The sequence below is a fragment of the Mus caroli genome, unplaced genomic scaffold (assembly GCF_978045245.1).
Source record: "Mus caroli unplaced genomic scaffold, Mus_caroli_1 scaffold_16, whole genome shotgun sequence".
NCBI lineage: Eukaryota > Metazoa > Chordata > Mammalia > Rodentia > Muridae > Mus > Mus caroli.
This window is the reverse complement of record NW_028227271.1, coordinates 56,276,475-56,301,603: the sequence shown is the minus strand read 5'-3', so window position 1 is coordinate 56,301,603 and position 25,129 is coordinate 56,276,475. Positions and strand designations below refer to the sequence as shown.

The 25,129-nt window shown below is 36.9% G+C and overlaps 1 protein-coding gene across 3 annotated transcripts in view; it reads right to left on the bottom strand.

Moving 5' to 3' along the window:
• The window catches only part of Csmd3 (CUB and Sushi multiple domains 3), a 1,262,970-nt gene that overhangs the window by 608,630 nt on the left and 629,211 nt on the right, over window positions 1–25,129 (bottom strand). For all 3 annotated transcript variants that reach the window (XM_029469819.2, XM_021183659.3, XM_029469820.2), the window contains 2 exons: window positions 11,195–11,298; window positions 778–890 (listed from right to left, as the gene is read on the bottom strand). In XM_029469819.2, the coding sequence (XP_029325679.1) occupies window positions 778–890; window positions 11,195–11,298 (217 nt within the window). The remainder of the gene's footprint in view (window positions 1–777; window positions 891–11,194; window positions 11,299–25,129) is intronic.

Here is a 25,129-nt window from a genome sequence, read left to right as displayed (position 1 = left end):
AAGATGGAGGATAATTACTTTACCACAATAGTAATAATAAATTCAAGATATGCAAAATTTATTAGTCTCATTCACATGTACCTTTCTAGATTTCTGATTCATTTGCATAATATTTACACATTTTTCATGTAGAATTATACCTTTACATATCTATGTATATCATGTGTCTACATTGAATCAAAGTTCAGTAATGATTCAAATGTTACTTATTTAAACTGCATTTCTCTAAACTAAATGAAACTGGAAGAGGTTTTATACTCATGTTATTAATTCTTATCCATGTTACTGAGATGAGCAGTAGTAATTTAAAAACACATCGAAGCCTCTGACTTATTTGAAAATGAATCATAACACTAACACTATATATTTAACCTCATATATTAAAACAAACAAGCACCCAAGAATTTGAGGGTTTAATTCATTTACAAATACTTTTAATCATTTAATAACAGCTGTTTTGACAGGCAAATTATTTAAAGAGATTAAATTCATGTTCTATTCTGTGAAAGGTTTGTATTCCAGTATTACTAAACCATAGGGTGAGACATGAGGTATGAAAACTGACATGTTTTAAAGGAAAACTTATTTTATTTAAAGACATGTAATAACCAACATCTATGGTTGGTACAGAAAATGGTTTCCTTTTAAATGTATTGTTCATTGAATTATAGAAAGTACATTTTCCTTCACTTTGTAGATGCAATTAAGCCAGCATTTAAAATTATTCTTTGGCTGTATTATGGTAACATATTTTGTGCAGAAGAAATTCATGCTTACCTTTGTAGTTAACTTTGAAACCAACAGATCCAACACTTTCATCTGTTTGAAGATGGAGCCACATTTGGCTTCTCATGCTCACTATCAGGTCTGGCACAAAGCTTCCAGTCAGCCTGAAAAAGAGATTGAAGAAGAAGAGAAAGATGGATTACTAAAGTACTCTCTGCATGTAAATTGTGAAAGAGGTATCCTTCAATATGTTCTATGTTAGAAAAAAAATAAAACCGTTTAGCTTACACAGCTATGTACCCACATAACATAAAAGATAAAACACACAATTTAGTGATCAAGCTTTATAATTTAAAAGTACTATTTCATGTGTTTAACTAGGTTAGATCTTTCATATCCCCAAGGCAAGATTACTAGAGTGTCAGAGAGCTTTATACTTCCCTTTGAACTAAAAACGGAAAGTGGATCTATAAAGGTCTTTAAGTATTTTTAGTCTCCAAAAAATGTGTATATCATTTTAATCTTTAAATTCCACAGAACTTTGTTGTAGATTTTCTTGAGAACTATCAAAATGCTGTGCAAAGCAACAAATTTCTAAGTAATATACTCTGTAATTTTCATAGTGAATACATAATGCTTTAACTAATTACTTTTATAGTAAGTGTTATAATGGATAATTTTATGTCAACTTGTCAAAAACTAATGTCAGCTGAGAGGAGTGAATCTCTATTAAGAAAATGTATCTATTAGATCTTAATTAGACCTTGATGAGGGAGGGTCTAACCATTTTAGTGTGGTACAATTCTTGGGCTGGTAGCGTTGGGTTCCTGCTCAGCAGGCGGAGCAAGTCATGAGGAGCAAGCAAGTAAACAACACTCCTCCATGTCTTTTTTTTTTTTTTTATCAGCTCCTGCCTTCAGCTTCCTACCCTGTTTGTGTTCCTGTCCTGACTTCTGTTGATGATAAACTGTGATGTGAATGACAAGCCAAATAAACCCTTTGCTCCCCACATTGCTATTGGTCATAGTGTTCATCACAGAAATAGCAATCCTTAGCTAAGAAGATGTGTGACACATGTTTTATTGCTAATGATTTTATTTAAAAGACCTACCTTCCTATAAGACATAGCATAACTGCCACTCCAAATGAATAATGCACATTCAGCAATGTGCTGTTTTTGAACTACTGAAAGGAAAAATAATTCATATTGCTTCATATAATTGAATAAGGGTGATGGGTTAAGCAAGGATGAAATCAAATGAGTAAATCAGAGATTGGGATTTGGTACGAGATCCCATATAGAAGGAGAAATAAGGAAAGCAGACTTAATATAAATATTCATGTTGTATAGATTGTCATACAAAAAAGTTACATTCTTCAAAAGAAGTCTCTTAATATTTGCCTGCTTTATTGCTAAGGCCACAAATATGGCTGCGGGGAAGAAAATGTAGATTCCTTTAATGATAACGAGGCATCCTCAGATTGGATACAAATATGTCTCATGTCTGGTTTGTATAGTTTTATTACTCCAGATGAGGGCAGCATAGAGGACCATGTGCTTGACAGAGCCTGAAAATGACAGTAAATAACCCTACTCTTGAGACATCTACCAAACCCACAAAGGTGACATTTTAAATACTGCATTTTAAGTACAGTTGCATCACCAAGGCCTGTCTCTAGGTAGATTGTGGAATTAAAGACAAAGAACTCATAAAATATTATGATATAATTATTGGCACATAAGCTTAAGAGGAACACTGTAGTGGAGATCATGAAAAATATTTCATTGTCTGAACTTTTTTGCTGCATACAGGCAACCCACCTCAGAGACAAAAAACTTAGGTAAAAATCTTGAGAACAATTTTACAAGCAAATGATCCCCCAAAACAAGCTGGAGTAGCCATTCTAATATCAAATTAAATCGACTTTCAACGTAAAGTTATCAAAAAAGATAAGGAGAGATACTTCTTACTCATCAAAGGTAAAATTTACCAAGATGAACTCTCAATTCTGAATATCTATGCTCCAAATGTAAGGGCATCCACATTCATTAAAGAAACTTAGCAAAAACTCAAAGCACACATTGAACCTCCCACAATAATAGTGGGAGACTTCAACATACCACTTTCACCAATGGACAGATCATGGAAACAGAAACTAAACAGGGACACAGTGAAACTAACAGAAGTTATGAAACAAATGGATTTAAGAGTTAGAACATTTCATCCTAAAACAAAAGGATATACTTTCTTCCCAGAACCTCATGGTACCTTCTCCAAAATCGACCATATAATTTGTCACAAAACAGGCCTCAACAGATAAAAAATATTTAAATTATCCCATGTATCCTATCAGATCACTATGGACTAAGGCTGATCTTCAATAACAACATAAATAATAGGAAGCCCACATACACATGGAAGCTGAACAACACTCTACTCAATGATAACTTGGTCAAGGAAGAAATAAAGAAAGAAATTAAAGACTTTTTAGAGTTTAATAAAAATGAAGCCACAACATACCCAAACTTATGGGACACAATGAAAGCATTTCTAAGAGGAAAAGTCAAACCTCTGAGTGCCTCCAAAAAGAAACTAGAGAGAGCATACACTAGCAGCTTGACAGCACACCTAAAAACTCTAGAACAAAAAGAAGCAAATCACCCAAGAGGAGTAGACAGCAGGCAAACTCAGGGCTGAAATCAACCAAGTGGAAACAGAAAGAACTATACATAGAATCAACCAAACCAGGAGCTGGTTTTTTGAGAAAATCAGCAAGATAGTTAAACCCTTAGCCAGACTAATTAGAGGGCACAGGGGCAGTATCCTAATTAACAAAATCAGAAATAAAAAGGGAGATATAACAACAGGATCTGAGGAAATCTCAAAAAATCATCAGATCCTACTACAAAAAGCTATACTCAACAAAACTGGAAAACCTGGATGAAATGAACAATTTTCTAGACAGATACCAGGTACCAATGCTAAATCAGGATCAGATTAAAGATCTAAACAGTTTCCTATTCCCTAAAGTAATAGAAACAGTCATTAATAGTCTCCCAACCAAAAAAAAGCCCAGGACAAGATGGGTTTAATGCAGAGCTCTATCAAACCTTCAAAGAAGACCTATTCCAGTTCTTCTCAAACTATTCCACAAAATAGAAACAGAAGGTACTCTACCCAATTCGTTCTATGAAGCCACAATTACTCTGATACCTAAACCACACAAAGACACAACAAAGAAGGAGAACTTCAGACCAATTTCCCTTATGAATATCTATGCAAAAATACTCAATAAAATTCTCCCAAACCGCATCCAAGAACACATCAAAACGATCATCCATCATCATTACGTAGCCTTCATATAAGGTTTGCAAGGGTGGTTCAATATTCTGAAATCCATCAATGTAATCCACTATATAAACAAACTCAAAGAAAAAAACCCTGATCATCTCTTTAGATGCTGAGAAAGCATTTGACAAAATCCAACACCCCTTCATGATAAACGTCTTGCAAAGAACAGGAATTCAAGGCCCATACCTAAACATAATAAAAGCAATATACAGCAAATCGTAGCCAACATCAAGCTAAATAGAGAGAAACTTGAAGCAATCCCACTAAAATCAGGGAGTAGACAAGGCTTCCCACTTTCTCCCTACCAATTCAATATAGTACTTGAAGTCCTAGCCAGAGGAATTAAACAACAAATAAAGATCAAAGTGATACAAATAGAAATTTTTGTAATATAAAAAAATCATCCGTCTTGATACTTATTATTTGTGTATATACATATGCACATATATTAGTACCAAATGTTTATTAACTTCACCTTAAATATTTCACAGACTTCCTCAAAAAATATTTGAATACTGTACAAAATAATAAAAGCATAATTGTTATAATCTACTTCTGCCAATTCAAGTTAGGTCAATTAATTGTCTCCAAGTCAGCTTATCATCATTAAGCATACTCTCCCCTGAAAAGAAATATCTTTAAACTATGTCTTGATCATGGATTTTCAATGTGGCCAAAGAATTTTGGTGAGACACTGGTTACAGTGTTTTGAGTGATGCTGGGAAATAAATAAACCTTCATAAAAAATGGGAAATCAAGTACAAATTGAAAGTAGAAAGTAATTTGCCTCAGTATAAAATCTGCGTCTGACCTACGTATACACAATGTGCATTCACTATGCTGTTCACACCATACCAGTCTTGTATGTCCTGGTAAATATTCAGATTGTTCTTATATACTACACTGCCCTGCTTTGTGTGTTTGTCAGCTATGAATTATGCCGATATCCAGTGCCTGTAGAATACACATGGTAAATTAATCCCCTGCTACTTACTTTCCTATCGACCTGTATTTCCTGATTTCCCATTCACCCCTAGTTTAAGGGTAAACATCACAAATATTAAAACCTGTACTTGTAGTGAACGTATAAATGTCAAATTCCCATATATCAGTCACGTTAGATTTAGAAAACTGAAAATTATAACTCCTATGTTTCTCTTAAAAGGTTTTTTAAAAATGACAACAGTGTCTTTTGCCTTTGAGCCAATCCTCTGATGCAGGAACTAGGAGGAAGAAATATATCTTCAGTTTCTATGCTAGTTTTAGCCAGCCAGACAGAGGTCTCCAGGATTTTACTTCCAGCTTGTCACAGAACAGGTAGAATTGCATTTTTTTTTTTTTTGGTCTGGATCAGGACAAGGAACCCATGTGTGATGGATTACATCTGTCTGCCTTTATGAAAGAGTGAGTTATTTTTCTTTGGTGGAGTCTGCTTAGTGGATTTCCTATGATGCACATCACAGACTGCTTTAATCTCTATTTAATAGAAAACTGCTTCATCTTTCCTGTATTTTGTGGGAAGGAGTCACTGTACTTGTTAGTGACTTTATTTTTAATTATATTTTCTGATCAGCAGCTAGCTCCCTTAAAGCTATCCTTTACATGCAACTTCGGTAGATAATTCTTTTCAAAGGACTTATTTTAAATTCCAATACTTCTTGCTGTTTTGAGCAACCTGTATCTTACTTCTAGCTCTGACACTAAAGAATATTAGGGGGCCCAATCAGAAGCATCAGGTCATTCATATAAGGCTTACAAATGGTTCTTCACATAATTTTAGTGCACAATTTTGAATTCATTGTGACTAAATGATCTTCGATTTATGTTTATTTATAAACATAGTAGCCTCAGTATGCATTCATGCTGTGCTTTAAAACTCCGGGTTAGTCCCTTTATGTGTAATGAAAGCATAAAAGCCCTAGATAAATGCAGTCAAAAATCTTCCTTAAGCTCTGAAATAGAAACTGAAATAAAGGCAGGATCTATTAAATATCTATTAAGCTCAATGCCTGATCTCTATATTCATTCAAAGCATTTTTGTTACATCCATTAGGGAACAGCAGCCATTCTATATCACAACAATTTTCTTTGTGTCATATAAACATGTAACTATCATTTTTATGAAAATGCATTCAATACTTTCTCCTATGCTGCTATGAAAAGTGAGTCATTTGTTATTTTCCCCATATCTGCAATTCACTGAAGATACTGACTGCTAGAAAAATAGTTTTCAAAAATCCTGAAATGGCATTTTACAGTTGCATTTTATAAAGGATCAATGTCCTGAAAGGATAATGCATAGTTGACTCACATAGATAATAAATCAATAATTGTGGGTTTGAAATCAACAGTGAACATGGACTTTAAAAGTTTTAATTTATTGGCTATCTCAAACTATAATCTTTGAATATAATGAATCTTGTCATTAAATTTGGTCGACAAATGTTTGCACATGCATTGTGCTCTTTACCTATTGACTGTTTATACTTATGAGAACAAATACAGTTCATTTAGATACTTATTCCATAAGTTTTCCAAATTTCTTTTGTCTTTTCTTTTCTATTACCTACTATAGCACAGTTATCCTGAGTGAAAATAACAACTAAAACATTTTAAAAATTCTTTGTATGCAATAAATGAACACAAACATAAAGGAAAAAATAGCAAATAAAGAAATTGGTTTTCCTGATATAGCTGTCTCAGTGCCTGGCAAATTCAGAAGTGGATGCTCACAGTCATCTATTGGATGGAACACAGGGCCCCGAATGGAGGAGCTAGAGAAAGTACCCAAGGAGCTGAAGGAGTCTGCATCCTTATAGGTAGAACAACAATATGAACTAACCAGTACCTCCAAAGCTTGTGTCTCTAGCTACATATGTAGCAAGAAGATGGCCTAGTTGGCCATCATTAGGAAGAGAGGCCCCTTGGTCTTGCAAACTTTATATGCCCCAGTACAGGGGAACGCCAGGACCAAGAAGTAGAGTGGGTGGGTAAGGGAGCAGGGCTGGGGGAGGGTATAGGGGACTTTCAGGATAGCATTTGAAATGTAAATGAAGAAAATATCTAATAAAAAAATTGAAGAAAACAAAAGAAATTGGTTTTGTTCTATTGAAATTACCATTTTTTATAATATATAAACACAAAATAAGAATGAAGCTCTACAAAAATAAGTATTCTATAAATTTAATATTTATGATAAATAATCAAAATTGCATAGAGAGTGTTCTCATATTTTAAAAGTAATTCTGAGCACCAAAAGCATATATTTGTCATTATACTAAAGGGACTTGGATGACATCATATTAATCCAATTTTGGACACAAAAGACAATGACTGTAGTAATTTTATTCCTTTCTCTTTCTTTCTTCCTTCCTTCCTTTCTTCCTTTCTTTCTTTCTTTCTTTCTTTCTTTCTTTCTTTCTTTCTTTCTTTCTTTCTTTCTTTCTTTCTTTCTTTCTTTCTTTCTTTCTTTTGTTCTTTCACTCCCGTCTTTTTTTGTGTCTTTGTTTTAATGTGTTATTGACATAAGATGACTTGGACTTTGTTAATTTGTGAATGCATTGACTGTGTGTACATGTGTACATGTGTGTACATGTGTATATGTGCATTGTAGAGGTTCATGTGTATGTGCACTTCTGTATATGGCTATGGATTTGGAGGTCTATAGGAATATGTAGTCATGTATAAATATATATGTTTATAATGTATTCATGTGCATATGTTCATATGCTTTGTGTGTTCATTTTTTATATAAATGTATGTATGAATATCTAAGTGTATATGTTAATTTATATAGAGAGGTGTCTATGTACTTGTACTTAATATATAACAATATATAATAATATCATATATACATGACATTATTTGGCTGACAATGTTCCACCACCAAAGGCCATAGATTTAATAAGGAAACTCCAGTACTAGATGTGAAGAATGCTGTTTTAAAGTTATTGGTCAGGGAAATCTTAAAAAACTAAAAATATTTTAGAATACTACTGCTGTCCATGTTTATATTCCAGAGGTAGAAGGCAAGTCCCTATTGCTGAAGACACCATGCACTGTGAATATAAGAATTGGGGGATTAAATATGGATGTGACTTTAAAGCCTCTTCAATGAGAACTGGGTTTCATGGTACCAGAAGTAGGTATTATACATGATGCTAAAAGAAGGAAGCAATCAATAGTTATATTCAGCTTTGAAGCCTATCTGGGTAGTGGCTAAGAGCTTCCTAACTGGATTTTTAAAAATTAATTAATCAATTAATTAATTTTTATTCTTCCCCGCCCACCCTCCGACTGTTCCACCTCCCATACCTCCTTGGCTCCCACTCCCTTACCCCACCTGACCTTCATTCAACAGGAAATACCTGGTATTAGAAATCTAGTCAATTTCCTGTGTCTAGAGAGGTCATGAATCTTTTTTTTTTTATTACATATTTTCCTCAATTACATTTCCAATGCTATCCCCAAAGTCCTCCATACCCCCTCCCACTTCCCTACCCACCCATTCCCATTCTTTTGGCCCTGGCATTCCCCTGTATTGGGGCATATAAAGTTTGCAAGTTCAATGGGCCTCTCTTTCCAGTAATGGCCGACTAGGCCATCTTTCGATACATATGCAGCTAGAGACAAGAGCTCCGGGGTACTGGTTAGTTCATCATGTTGTTCCAACTATAGGGTTGCAGATCCCTTTAGCTCCTTGGGTACTTTCTCTAGCTTCTCCATTGGGAGCCCTGTGATCCATCCAATAGCTGACAGTGAGCATCCACTTCTGTGTTTGTTTGGCCCGGCATAGTTTCACAAGAGAGAGCTATATCTGGGTCCTTTCAGAAAAATCTTGCTAGTGTATGCAATGGTGTCAGCGTTTGGAAGCTGATTATGGGATGGATCCCTGGATATGAATCTTAAAGAAAAACCCATACATACAACTTTTATAAACTAGCATAATCACTAACTGCATTGTAAATAAGTATCCTTATATGCACAGGTAAGTATTGTTCTCATCTCTAATCAAGGAAGCTTCACTTTTTAGAGATTGTTATTGTCACAGAAAACTAACATGTGTCAAATGCAGAGAACAAATGACTATGGAGTGCATAACTACAGTGTATATATCTGCAACAGAACTCCTGTATCAAAGGCTCAGGGAACATCATGAAAGTGAAGAAAAGATTGTGAGAGCCAGACAGAAAACCACTAAGTCTGCTGTGAGTTCATATATTCTAGAAATGACAGGGAACCAACACTCATGACACCCTAACATTATGCCTATCTATGTAGTATCTAACAATGTCAATACTAGTACACACGTTATCATGGGAGGAGTAAATATTTTCAGTCCCCATACCTAAACAGAGAACTACAGGCACATAAGGAATGCTGAGAGTGGAAGACTACATCTTCCACAGGGAAAACCCTCCCAATTTGTCATCTAAGTGGTCTGCCCTGGAATCATACAACAATAAGACATATTTAACATCAAAGTTAAAGGCAAACAAGGCATGAACTTGACAGGGAGCAGTGTATATGAAAGAGAAACTGAAAGGAAAAGGAGAATAGTATAGAATGCTGTTTAATTGATAATTTAAAACAAGCAGTAAGTTCTTTAATCAAATGTTTTTTAGTTGAAATAGTCTTTTTAATGCAAAATCTGTTAGCCACTTAGCAATCTTCTTTTAGATGACTTAGCTGTGGACACCAACAAAGTTATGTTAATGTACATTTTAATAGAGGGAATGAATAATATTTCCTCAGAAGTACAATTTTGTTTATAAAAGGAATATTTACTGACGGTAGACAGAAGAAAACCTAATAAATTATGGTTTCATGTATGATTTTTAAATATTGATGCTAGTTCTCAGAATAAAGAAAATACAGGAAGAGATGAAGCCCATGCACTGCGCAAGCTAACAAAGACAGTAGAGAACTCTATTGTGAGAACAGAAAGCTTGTAAAATATTTATTTTACTCTTCTAAGAAGAGTGCAATAAAAAGCTCTGCCTTTGTTGCATAACAACTTGCTCCACATGAATACTTACTGGGGATATAAGAGCACAACCCACAGTTTTTAGTCTTTATCCAGGCTTCTATCACCCAGCTGTCCTTAGCCTCAATTTTCTCATAATTAGTTGTGAGTCTGGCCCTTTCACTTAATGGCCCTGATAAAGTGGTCTCCCTTCATCTGCTCCTTGATCACATTCATTGGGTGCAAGATAATTAACATTGGTTACAAGTGTGACCTCCAATAGAGTAGAAAACAGGATTTTAACTACACTTGATAAAGTCTTTTCTTCCTGTTCCTGTTATTCCTTTCTCCTCTGATGTTAAAAATGCTACCAAGAGAACAAGGTTCTCTGAAACAAATATCACAGAGAGTAAAGCCACAAGCACAGAGCCTACACTGGTCTATATGAGGTTCTCCTCTGGGTATATTATAGCTTTCAGCTTTTTAATTTTTATTTCTTTATTTTTGTCTGTTTATTTGCTAGTGTTTTGTTTTTGTTGTTGTTTTTCAAAATTGGGTTTCTCTGTATAGACTTCACTCTTTTGGAATTCTGTCTGTAAATCCAGGCTGGTTCAAACTCAGATATCTGCCTGCCTCTGCCTCCTCAGTGCTTGAATTAAAAGCATGCACCCCACTACTGCCTAGCTCAGCTTAATACTTTTATGGCTCTATTGATTTCATAAACGACTGGGTCTCTGAGTTTGGTGCCTGCTCTTGGGGCTCTTTTCTTTCTGGTGGTTTGTCCAGCCTTGATGGGTTTTTTGTTTGTTTGTTTTGCTTTGTTTCTTTATCTTATTATATTTTTATTTTGACAAGTTTGGTTATTATCTCTTAGAAGCTTGTTATTTCCTAATGAAAGACAGAAAAGGGGTTGATCCAGAGGAAAGGGGAAGGAGGGAATGAACTGGCAAGAGTAGAAGAAGAGGAATCAAGATACACTGTATGAGAAAATAATCTATTTTCAGCCAAAGGGAAAAATGACATCAATGTTATCATGCCGAAGTCATTCTGTCCTATTTATGGTATAGTGTAGCATGAGTACTGAAAGATAACTTGTGAGCAAACATCTCCAATTCTTGATACACTGTGACAGCTGAGACATACTACTTACACCTGAAGCACAGTCCTGGGGTCTCCAACTTCACCTCCATCACCAATGGTCAACGTGTCATAGCCAATCTCCAAATCAAATTCTTCAAAGTTTATCTGGATGACCTAGTGGTAAATAAAAACAAACACCTTAAGTATATTGAATTATGTAATGAAAACCAAAACTTTGGGCTGGTGAGATGGCTCAGTGGGTAAGAGCAACGGACTGCTCTTCCAAAGGTCCAGAGTTCAAATCCCAGCAACCACATGGTGGCTCACAACCATCCGTAACGAGATCTGGCGCCCTCTTCTGGAGTGTCAGAAGACAGCTACAGTGTACTTACATATAATAAATAAATCTTTAAAAAAAAAAAAAAAAAGAAAACCAAAACTTTAAACAATGGCAGTAAATTAAAAATAATTTGAGACTAATTATGAATTATCACCTTATGGCAGAAGATCTCACCAAAGTATCCAAAGCTCAGAGACTATATAAGTCACTTGGTTTTCATTTGCTATCTTTTAACTTCTGTATTAAATTTTCAGTGACATGGCATGATTTCTGTTTATAGAACACTCATTTTGATTTTTAAGCATGATTAATGCAAATCCACTTTGGGAAGGCTTTATAAAAAGTACATGTGGGAGAGAGTAATTTTCCACACATTTCCACATACTTTTTTTTTATAAACTAACAGAGGAAAAGTGTATGCCATTTCCCTTAACTAGTAAAGCTTAAAAATATGAGAGCCAAATTTGAATCTCAATGAGTATATTTAGTGTTACCGGTTTATTTTACGTTTACTAGCAGAATCCTTCAAACATAGTAAAACGTATTCACACAACTGGAGAAATATAATTTGAGAGACACATTAGAATATAGCAGATAATTTGGAATTGATTTTTACAATAACATCTTATACACTGTTTCTATACTCATTTCAAACTATAGTTAAATTGAAACGAAATATTTTACATAACAGAGAAAAACAAAGTAATTCTGTGCAGAAAAAGTTGCATAAATGTGTTTAACTACAACCATGCCTTCAACAGATAGTAATGAATAATATGGTATTAATATCTCTGTATATGGGAATAATTGTCAGAACTGCCTAACATTTCTAGCAAAGGGTACAGAAGATGTTTTCATATTCAACTACAGCATATGTAAAATGTGTAAAAAAGTGTATAGTTTATACAATCACATTTTAAAAGTTTTTGCTTAGAATTAAAGTTTTATTTATCTATATTTATATATCATTCATTTTTTTATTCAGACTGTCAAAAGGTGTTTAAATGGTGATCTCTACTATAGGCTGAGACGTTGGAATTGTGGTCCTCAGTTATTGATGTTGTTCAGATACATGTAGGAGGTGTTGCCTTGCTGGAGGAAGTATGTCCCTATCTGCAAATAAAAAGTAAGTTTGGTTCTTTGCAATTCAGGCCTTGCTCAGGTGGAAAGAAAAAAACAAACTAAAATTAGAATTTTAGACCAACCATTAAATATCTTAAACTTATGAACCAGGTTTGCTAGTGCAGATTAGCTTTATATTTATCAGCTGCATTGCATAATGTGATAAAATCTTTTGGGAGATTTGTGTTGTGTAAAACTTGGAAATGTTTTGACATTTTCTACCAACCTCACTAGTTTGAAAACTGCCTTTTAGAGAAACCATGAAGGAAGCATTTGGTAGAATATTCAGTTCTCAAAAATCAGGTGCCTTTTTTAGGTAGGCAATATAATTCCTTCCATATTACTTGGGACAATGCCTAAGTAAAGGCAAAGTTCATCTCCTGATTAGTTTATTTCACAGAGGAACCCTCAGTGGATACTGCAGAGGTAATTAAAGCCTTTGATTAATCAGCATTAAGTTAATCAAAGGTAGGTTTTCCTGGGAGTGGAAACATTTTATTTTAGATATTGTTACTTCCTTCTGACAAATGTGTTTTTATAACTTGTATCTCTTTTTTAAATTACCTTTACTTATTCATTCACTTTACAACCCAGAATCAGCCCTTCCTCTCCTCCCAGTGTTTTGCTTATACACACATTTATGAAGCTTTTGTTCAATCGTTTTGTTAATAGTCTCCATTTCAAAATGGAGTATATAGGTGCTTATACATCCTGTTTGTAATAAATTATCCTTTTATATGCTTGTGACTTTTATTAACTTTGGGAAATTAGTCATCTCTTCATTCTTTCTCCTTCACCCTTCTAGAAATTGAAGTTGATATAAATTAGATGCTGTATTGCTACATCCATCTCTCTTAGTTCTCATCCAGTTGTGATGAAATATTCTGAGAAAAGCACTCAGGAGAAAGTGATTATTCTGGCCCACAGTTTAAATATACCCTCTCTCATGGAAAGGGAGTCAAAGCAACAGGGTATTGAAGCAGCTTTTAACATAACATTAAAGTTAGAAAGCAGAGATGTGAAATACTTTCTGCCAGAGGCCCATCTGCCAAGTGATTTTAGGTTTTACAAGTTTACAGTTAACAATAACAGCCAATGCAGACTATTCATAACACATAAATGTCCACTTCTTATATTCATATATTATTCATTCAGTGTTTCCTTGGATTGCCTCAGGTAGAAGTGAGGTGGTGGTGCCATTATTACACATAGCCCTGGTGGACTAAGTCAACAATATAGCATAATATACCAAACAGACAGGAGAAAAATCCTTCCCATGGTGATGCATGGAGAATAGTAAATTATAGTTAAAAAAAATAAAACAATAAAAAAAAAACAGTCAGAGCTAAGGACTAAGCATCAAAGGGATCTTGTTGAATGCCATAAGGAATGAATGTTGGGGAAACACCTCAGTTGTTGATTGACCTATATAACAAAATGTAGCAAAAAGGGAGAAGCAATGAATGGAAAGCAGGTTGCACTGACTGCAGGTTACTTCTGAACTTGAGAAAGTACCTAGTTCTGAATATCAAACCACAGGACAGCAAAAAGCCAATCAAAACCAGAAGGACAAATGCAATGCCCTACAGCTCATTATTCCCGTATTAGAGGATAAACTGAGGAAATAGACCAAGAAGAAACAAAACTTATCAGCAGGTAGGTGGCTGAGAAGCTCCAGGATCCCAATGACCTCAACACAAGATGATTCTAATACAGCCTAGGAGACCTCAAATCAAGCACAGCTACACAAAGACTATCTAGAGTCAAAAAGAAACCATTGCCTGTTGAGTGACAGGATGGCAGGCTTCCTGATGGAAGCTATGTGCGAGCACATAGAAGGGACTTGCCTGTGAAAGTCATCATCACAGCAGCTAACTATTAAGTGAATCTAGCTGCCTTTGGATTGTATCACTAAAATCTTTTGTAGATGCTCTCTTCATTTCCTGCCTCTCAGGAAATGTTCTGCTTCAGGTAAAGACTTGAAAGTCTTTAATATACGTGGCTGGAAGTCAAAGTAATTCAATGGAGTTCAGTCCAGGTCCCTGGTTATTGGCCACTGGAGGCCTGGGCTGGAGGTTATGCTTTGGAAAACATGTGGAGACAGATGTAAATTCAAGGGTTCCCTGTCTCACAGTAAGGCTGAAATCATAAGCATTAAATTTAATAGTGCTAGAGCCTACTTTTTAGCAGCTTCAAATTATTTTGCAAACCAAATTTGGATTGTCAACAATTACTAATTATGCCACATATCCACAGGATATATTGGAAGATGATCTAGGCCTAAATTATTATGAAAAATTCATGAATGGTCTCAGGAAGTCATAACAGGGCCCCAAAACTCCGGGATCTATGTAGTGAAGCCTGAATGAGAATAGTATTTTCGGGATCCAGGTGCAATGATACTGTCTGCACCAAGCAAGAAAATTCATTTGTAGGACATATGCTTAGAAAGTATGGTTAGAGAATATGTTATTGTGGATGCTCACTGCTCTGGCCTTAAACTCAGAGAATGAGGTCCCTTGGTCCCATGCTGAGAGTCACTGATACCTCAACAAATTCTGTCAATCAGGCAGATACTTTTTGTTTGTTTGTTTGGTTGGTATGGTTTGGTTTTCTTTTCTTTTTTAAATTTATTTTTTACATTCCATATTCCATTCCTTGCCCCTCTCAATCCACCCTCTGTCTGCTCAACATCCCATACCTCCTCCTCAAACCCCTGTCTCCACATAGCTGTCCCCAACCCTACTACACCTAACCTCTAAACTACATGGGGCCTCGAGATTCTTGAGGGTTAGGTGCATCATCTCTGAATGAACACAGACACAGAAATCCTCTGCTGTATGTGTGCTGGGGGCCTCATATCAGCTGGTGTCCTCTATGGTGGTCCAGTGTTTGAGAGATCTCAAGGGTCCAGATTAGTTGAGACTGCTGGTCCCACTACAGGATTGGTCTTCTCCTCCGCTTCTATCAGCCTTCCCTAGTTCAACAACACGGGTCGCTGCTTCTGTCTAGTGATTGGATGCAAATATCTGCATCTGACTCTTTCAGCTGGTTGTTAGGTCTTCCGGAGGACAGTCATGACAGATCCCTTTTTGTGAGTGCTCCATAGCCTTGGGACTTTTCCTTGAGCTGGATCCCACTTTGGGCCTGTCACTGGACCTTCTTTTCCTCAGAGTTCTCTTATTTCTATTCCTGTAATTCTTTCTGATAGAAACAATTATGGGTCAGATAAGTGACTGTGGGATGGCAACCCCATCCATCACTTGATGACCTGTCTTCCTGCTGGAGGTGGGCTCTATAAGTTCCCTTTCCCTACTGTTGGGCATTTCATCTAAGTCCCTCCCTTTCATTCCTGAGAGTCTCTTATGTCCCAGGTCTCTGGTGCATTCTGGATGGTCTCTCCAACCTCCTATTTCCTGGGGTTTCCTGTTTATATCATTTCTGCTGGCCCTCAGAGATTTAGTCCTTTTCCCTCACCCAATACCAGATCAGGTTCCCCTCTCTCTCCTACTGCGCACCCCATCCATTTTCCTTCCAAGGTCTCTCCCTCCCTCCCTACTTGTGATTGCTTCTCTCTCCCAAGTGGGACTGAGCCTTGATCCAAATGCATTTCCTTTTTTGTTTGTTTGTTTATTTTTATTTTATTTTTTAATTAGGTATTTATTTCATTTACATTTCCAATGCTATCCCAAAAGTCCCCCACCCACTTCACCACCCACCCACTCCCATTTCTTGGCACTGGTGTTCCCCTGTGCTGAGGCATATAATGTTTGCATGACCAATGGGCCTCTCTGTCCACTGATGGACAACTAGGCCATCTTCTGATACATATGCAGCTAGAGACACGAGTTCCAGGGAGTACTGGGTAGTTAATATTGTTGTTCCACCTATAGGGTTGCAGATCCCTTTAGCTCCTTGGTTACTTTCTCTAGCTCCTCCATTGGGGGCCCTGTGATTCATCCAATAGCTGACTGTGAGCATCTACTTCTGTGTTTGCTAGGCCCCGGCATAGTCTCACAAGAGACAGCTATATCTGGTCCTTTCAGCAAAATCTTGCTAGTGTATGCAATGGTGTCAGCGTTTGAAGTCTGATTATGGGATGGATCCCCAGATATGGCAGTCTCTAGATGGTCCATCCTTTCATCTCAGCTCCAAACTGTGTCTCTGTAACTCCTTCCATGGGTGCTTTGTTCCCAATTCTAAGAAGGGGCAAAGTTTTCACACTTTGGTCTTCGTTCTTCTTGACTTTCCATTTTCCCTCCAAGGTCTCTCCCTTCCTCCCCACTTGTAATCACTTCTCTCCCAAGTGGGACTGAGCCTTGATTCAAATGCATTTCTGACTGGAGCAGATTTATCTTCAGCCCTAATGACAGTTATGTGCCACCAGGCTCAGCTTCAGAATCTGGTTTTGTATTGAGTATGCTCACAAGTAAAGTGGAGAATGTTCTTTCAAAACAGTATAGCTCTTTCATCAAAATGATGGAATGAGATGTGGTATGTAGCTTGGATGTCATCAGTATGGACAATATCTTAGTTAGGCTTTCTATTGCTGCTATGAAACAGCATGACCAAAACAGTAAGGGATGAAAGGGTTTCTTAGCCTTACATTACCACATAGTAGTCCCATAATGAAGGAAGCCAGGGCAGAAACTCAAACAGGGAAGTAATCTGGAGGCTGAAACTGATACTTAGGCTGTGGAGAGGTGATACTTCTTGGCCTGCTTAGCTGGCTTTTTGTAGTATCCAGTACCAGAAGCCCAGGGTTGGCACCATCCAAATAGAGCTGGGCCGCCCCCATGACTCACTAATTAAGAAAATGCTTTATAGCTGAATCTTAGCAAGACATCTTCCCAAATGAAGTTCCCTCTTTTCAAGGTAACTCTAGTTTGTAGCAAGTTGCATAAGACTAGCCTGCAAAACTGACTCCTTGAGAACTTGACACACAAATACATTACTCCCTCAAAGCCACAACTATTCCTTTCTTATCCACCCCAAGTTCTCACATGAAGAGCATAAACAACTTGAGAAGTCCCACAAATTTACAAATTAAAACACCTTAAAATTTCAGTCCCTATAAAATTGCAAATTTCTTTTTAAAAAAAATCCAAAGTCTTTTAAAGTTCAGGTTTTTTCTACTGTGGACTCAGTAAATGAAAAAAGAATTAAATTCTTTCTCATTTCAAGGGTCTTGTAAGAGCAAGGGCACAGTTACAATCAAATCAAAGTAAATCCAAACTCCCAACCACTCATGATCTCCTGGGCTCATCCAAAGAGTTTGAATCACTTTTCCAGCCCCACCATCAGCAGCACACATGTACACACATACACACACCCCCTTTCTTCTAGGCAACTGATGGCTCCACTGCTGCTGCTAATCCTGGTGATCAACCCATTGAACTGGCATCTCCAAAACACTGGACTTTTCTGCTACAAGTAGGATCAACTTTCACCATTAGCTTCTCCTAGACTCTCTTCATAGTGCCAAGACTCAAATTCTCTGTATAACTCCGTCAGTCCTGGTCCTTCAAATGCTACTAAGACTGCACCTTCAGTGATAGCCACTCTTAGTTTCTCACAATACCAAGCACTCTATGGCCCCTTCATGACTCCAAAACCAGTGATGGCACATGCCTTTAATCCTAGCACTTGGGAGGCAGAGGCAGGTGGATTTCTGATTTTGAGGCCAGCCTGGTCTACAGAGTAAGTTCCAGAACAGCCAGGCTACACAGAGAAACCCTGTCTTGAAAAAAATTGTTTTTCACCTGAGTGATTCTCATACCACCAAATTCGACTGCCTGTGCATAATAGAACTTTGGCTACCTGATGCAGTGGCCATGGAGGGCTGCTCCTTGCAGGCTTGTTCCCATGAGTTACTCAGCTGATTCTTGTAAAACTCAGTACCACCAGCTCTGGGATAGCACTACACATAATGGGCTAACTAAATGCCTTACAGGTGGATTTTATGGAGGCATTTTTTATTGCGGTTCCCTCCTTTTATGTAACTCTAGCTTGTGTTAACAAAAGCCTAGCAGACACCCTGGGAACAACATTAATAGATATTTTCAGGAGCAGCCTTGTCTTGGCAAGTGATGTGTTCTGTAAAAGAAGAGTTGATGAAAGAGATGATGGTTCCATCATCTGCTAGAGGATTTTGATTTGAAGTCTCTAATTGACTTGATTCTCAAGTCTTCTAGTAGAGGCTTCTATTCTTGCCTCCATTCAGGTGGAAAACATCTCTGATTATTTATAACTCTTCAAGGATCACTCCCTCTTGGATCTCCTAACTGGACAGTGTCACATGTAGGGTATTAATTCCCCTGTGCTTCTTCTTCCCTTACAATGTTTGTTTTCTACTAATATATTCATGCCCTTAATGTGGATCCATTCATCTAGGCTACTCACTGGAAGTATTGGTTTCCTAGAAACTGAAATCAGGACTTTTCTGACATACAAGATTGGCTGGGCTGTTGCAGAAATTGTGGTCTTTCATCAACTGGTCTTCAGAACACCTAGATTCATTCCTTCCAGTCCTGCCATGAGTTATTTCATTTATTTCTTTTTTCTTTTCATGAGAAAAGGATATGTGCCAACTTTTTCTTGTTAGGTAAATTTGATTCAGAGTTTAGATACATATGTTTATCCTGTGTCACTGAACATGCCCAGCAGATGGGTGAGTACCACACTGTGCTATTGACAGGACTGGAGACCTGGAGATTCCTCTGGAGCTATGTGGTGAGTCCATACACTATGTCTTTTCTAAGCCAGCATGCAATTATATTCCATGCAAGAAGCTCAGTCCAGGAACCAGATTGTGCTGTATGCTGAGAGAAGCTTTATCTTAACTGTAACTCCTGTGCACATGATCTGTGCTCTATGAACCAGTGTCTAAAACACCACGATTTGATTTAATGACATTTTTAGTTGAACTTTATTTTCCTCCTTTATTTTGTACCCTGATAGGTAAGGACATGAGTTCTAGAGCTAGCGAGATGGCAGGAGACAACCCTTCTGATTTTCTTCCTTGCCTATAAGCTACCTCTTGAGTTGCTGCCAGAGAAGTTGTGTTTTGAGAAGATGAAGTTTACAGGTCATGGCACATCTTTCAACAAAATTGAAATTATAAAATGAAAATGTGTTATATACTTTCACCAGACAATGGAACAAGATAAACATTGTATTTCAAAATGGAAAATTTGGAAGCATGGCAAGAAATGGGTGGACTAAAATAAAATGAAATTTAAACATAATTGGTGGTTCAATCATTACCTAGGTGTCACACAGAGAATAATTCACATTTTTCTCCCTCACTGAACTATATTTGTTTTATCCACTTCTGCATGCCGTTTCTAGAAAAACAGTGACTTTGGCAATTGCCTTCTAAGAACAAGGAGCTCCTTCTGTTTAATTTTATTTCAAAGAAATTTGGATTTTTTTTTTTAGGTAGCATATACAAGGGTCTGGGTTTTACTCTAAGTATCCTTTGATACAGGAATACCCACAATACAACTCATAGACCATATGAAGCTCCAGAAGAAGGAAGAAGATAGTGTGGATGATTCAGTCCTTCTTAGAAGGGGGAATGAAATACACACATTATCTCATTTTTATCTGACCTTACTGGCTCTGTGGCTGGGCTCCTCTAAATCTTCTGTGGCCAGTGTGCCACCTTTACACCTAGCTCCACACCTCTAAATCTGTCCTCCAGTTTGTTGCTCAGTTACCTTCTGTGAAGCCCATTGGACTTTCTGCTCAAGATGCTTTCAGGCTGTTTCCTGTGGCTTTTCTTTTCTCCTATATTTGGGAAGATCTCCCCTGCAGCTCTGAATCTGTTCCATCTCTCTCCCCCAAATATCTTGATTCTCCTCCTCCTCTCTTTTAGTCTGCAGGAATCTGGAAGTCTTGCCTCAGGTATCAGTGTCCCTGAGCATAAGTCTGAATGTACTTTTATCTTAAAATTGCCTCTGTTAAACATCTTAGTCCACTACATTTAAATTCAGTTCCACATTAACTGTTAGGATCAGAGTGAAGTTAAGCTATATTCCTGGACAAAATATCTTAAATGGATCATGTGGGGCAAGTGGAATCATGTCACCAGACAAACAAACAGGAAAGGTCACCAAATTCCTGTCCTGGAGCACCCCACATGATTCCCTAAGAGAATCATAACAACTGGTCATGTAACTTAGAGCCCAGAGTTCTCCGTGATAATGAGGTATCTAGATAGGTCCTGAGGCTTAGCCAATAATCTTCCCTGGAGTGGAGTGGTTTAGAAGCTTTGATTTAATCAGGAATCTAGATTACTGACACTGAAGATACATGTCCCCAATTGGTTCTTGATCATTCAATAAAGATGCCAAAAGCCAATGCCGGGTGGAAAGAAAGAGGCAGGACATCCAGGTTCCTGCAGACTAAAAGAGAGGAGGAGGAGAATCAAGATACTTGGGGGAGAGAGATGGAACAGATTCAGAGCTGCAGGGGAGATCTTCCCAAATATAGGAGGAAAGAAAAGCCACAGAAGACAGCCTGAAAGCATCTTGGGAAGAAAGTCCAATGGGCTTCACAGAAGGTAACTGAGCAACAAACTGGAGGACAGATTTAGAGGTGTGGAACTAGGTGTAAAGGTGGCACACTGGCCACAGAAGATTTAGAAGAGCCCAGTCACAAAGCCAGTAAAGTCGGATAAAAATGAGATAATGTGTGTACTTTGTTCCCCCTTCTAAGAAGGACTGAATCATCCACACTATCTTCTTCCTTCTTCTTGAGTTTCATATGGTCTATGAGTTGTATTGTGGGTATTCCTGGCTGTTTGCCTAATATCCACTTATCAGTGAGTACATACCATGTGTGTTATTTTGTAACTGGATTACCTCACTCATGATGATATTTTCTAGGTCCATCCATTTACATGGGAATTTCATGAAGTCATTGTTTTTAATGGAGTAGTACTCCATTGTATAAATGCACCACATTTTCTGTGTCCATTCCTCTGTTGAGGGGCATCTGGGTTGTTTCCAGCTTCTGACTATTAAAAATAAGGTTTCTATGAACATAGAGGAGCATGTGGCCATGTTATATGTTGGATCATCTTTTGGGAGTGGTATAGCTGGGACCTCAGGTAGTACTATGTACATTTTTCTGAGAAACCACCAGACTGATTTCCAGAGTGGTTGTACCAGTTTGCAATCCCACCAGCAATGGAAACGTATTCCTCTTTCTCAACATCCTTGCTAACATCTACTGGTCTTAGCCATTCTGACTGGTAACCAAAGAGTACACATAGAAGAATCCATGGCTCCAACTGCATATGTAGTAGAGAATGGCTTTATCTGGCATCAATGAGAGAAGTGGCCATTGGTCCTGTGAAGGCTTGTTACCCCAGTACAGAGGAATCCCCTGTGAGGTGAGAGTAGGTTGGAGCACCCTCATAGAATCAGAGGGAGTGGGGATGGGATAGGGAGATTGCAGAGGGGAAAGTGGGAAACGAGATAACTTTTGAAATGTAAGTAAATATAATATCCATTAAAAATAAGATACTGTGTGTGTGTGTTTCATCTGTGGATCCAAGATAGCTCCTGGGCAGCTGAGCACCTGTGACTTGCCCAGAACTCAAAGTGGGTGAAGCCAAAACTACCTGCTACACTTCCCTTCCGGTACATTTCTTCCTGTAAAAGGTATTTAATCTCTGATCAATCCTGAGTAAGTCCTATAAATCCTTTTCCAGCACGAATAAACAGTCTAGACAAAGCAAGGCCTGTCTTCTTCCTCAAAGACCACCACAGGGGAAGCCTTTACCCTCACCCACCCCTTCGTCACCTGCACACTTATCTTAAGCCCTCTGACCCTCAGGTCCTCAGATCCCATTCTCAACTCTTTAAAGGTTCCCAGCAGAGTATACTGGGTGCTCAGGAGTTAAAGAACCCCAGCCTCCATCCCAGCTTGTACCTTTTCTCACCAAGAGAAGCATGGACTGAGACCTCTGTCTTAGGTTACCGTTTTTTTTTTTTTTTTTTTTTTTTCAACTCTCCTGAACAACCTGTTGGTTTCACAGGAACTCTGCATGCCAAAGAGGGGAAAGGAATGTAGCTTAGTACCTCTGTGTTTCACTCCCCTAGAAGCATCCTGACACCCAGTGGTGATACAGAAACAGAACTACAGGCTCTTATACCAGTTTCTGCTAAAGTCTTTCGTTCCATTGTGAAATATCATGAGATAGACACCATTGTTGACATTTCTCACAGAATTCTTTTTCTTCAATCTTGCACTAGAAGAATCCATTATGTTCAACTTTCAGTGTGCTAAGTTTTATGAAGTACATAGTACTAAACTCTTCCAGAGTCCAATCAACAGAGACATAAAAAGGAAGACACTTTAGTTCTATCCATGAGACCCATAAGTGGAAGTAGAGAACCCATACTTTCAGGTTTTTTATGTGATAGGTTTTACAGAGCCATGGCACGCACACACACACACACACGCACGCGCACGCGCGCACACGCAGGTCTAAAATAAATACATATTCTTTTTTAACAAAGCTGAAGATAAGAAATGAGAAGTATTCTAAAATATGCAAGAGGTTAGAAAATAATAAAGATATATTTAAAGGTAGAACTACTATATGTTCCTATAATTCTCATAAGTGCTCAAAAATTAGATTACAAACTTATAAAGATATCTACATTCTTATGTTCACTGAAGCATTATTCAGTTGTCAAAACATAGAAACAACCTAACTTAACTTTATATTACTGAATGAAAGAAAAAGAAAACTATAAATACATAGATGCATACAGTGAAATATTATTCCACTTTATAAAGATCTTGCAATTTGAAGAATATACTAACTCATATTGTTTAGCTAAGTATTCAGTATTGGATATATTTAAGCATATGAATCTGTTATATCAGGGAACACTTTTATAAAGATTTTTATGCTTCTGTACTTATATAACTATTAACTATAATTTAGTCGAACATGAAGATTTTGAATCCTATGAACATAAACCAAAAGTAAAAACATTAATTTTCCTTGAGCTGTCCTCATATGTAGATATCCAACTGGAATCAATCCATGACTTTTAAGAAGTTCTAAGTTAAGTTTTATATTATCAGTTGTTATAGGAGATAAAGCCTAAATTTATAATTACTAATTCCAGAAATGAACCCCCAATAAATAAGTTATTTTCTATTTAATCCATCATTGTCTTTCAGCTTACTGATTTTTTTCAACGTTTGCATGTATATATTTATGGGTATGTCTTTTTATGATATACTTGTTTATTTGCTTTTATTTATAGTATTCTTTCATAGTATTACAGATTCCCTCTACTTTCTAGTGAATCAATCACACATATGAAATAATGAATTTGTTATTTGAGTGAGAGTGCCTCTCAGAATATTTCATCAATCATTCTATCCAAAGTAAAGACCAAGTTGATTTAACAATAATAGATTGAAGACTGAATTGCAATCAAAATTAAGAAATAGTTTGTTTCACATGGCTTAAAAATACTAATAAACTAGTATAAAAAAATAGGTACCTAGTAAATTACTGACTTCTTGCTCTATACCACATTAAATTTATCCATTACTATGGGTCATATCCTAAATAATTTGGGCACACATTTAATGGAAGGCTTTTCCTAAATTTTAACTGAGATTCTTGCATTATTTTTTGCAACAAAGGAAACCCAACCTCAAATAAAACTAAGCAAAAAATTAATTTAAAATCAATTCATACACTTCAGATTAAGTATTGAATTGTCATTGGAAGTTTTAATATTTATAGTCTTGAACATATTCTATGACATACAATCAACAAAAAAATAGTTATTCATCTGGGCAGTGGTGGAGCATGCCTTTAATCCCAGCACTCGGGAGGCAGAGGCAGGCAGATTTCTGAGGTTGAGGCCAGCCTGGTCTGCAGAGTGAGTTTCAGGACAGCCAGAACTATACAGAGAAACCTTGTCTCAAAAACCACACCCGCCCCCCCCCAAAAAAAAAACCCAAAAACCAAAACCAAAACAATAACAACAACAAAAAAAAAACCCCTAGATATTCATTTTGATTTGATTCATTCTTGCCTGGTTTTCCCATCACATCCTGAATTGTTTCATGTAAAGTCATCGTTAAATAAGGTTTGGCATGAAGACTCCTTCCTGTGAACTAAACCGTAATATGAATGTGGCTACAAAGCAATTTTTTTTTCTAATTTATCTCTGTATAATATGGAAAAATAAAGGTGAATATACAAATACTCAATGGCCATCAACATGATGTGGAAGATTCGTGTTTGTTCATTTATATATTTTACCATTAGTTAATAACACTGGAATGTGATGTATAGAAGTATGAAGGGAATACCGCATTATTTGTGAAATTATATAATCACTTAATGGGATGGAGACCTGTTCACTTACTTCACAAAATTGATGAAAAGAACCCTGGCCTAACCAATTAATTTAAAGTAAATTACTTAATTAGTTTATTACTTTCTTGATTGTCTAAACTAAGTCAACCTTTCTTGATTTCCAGTGTATAATGATA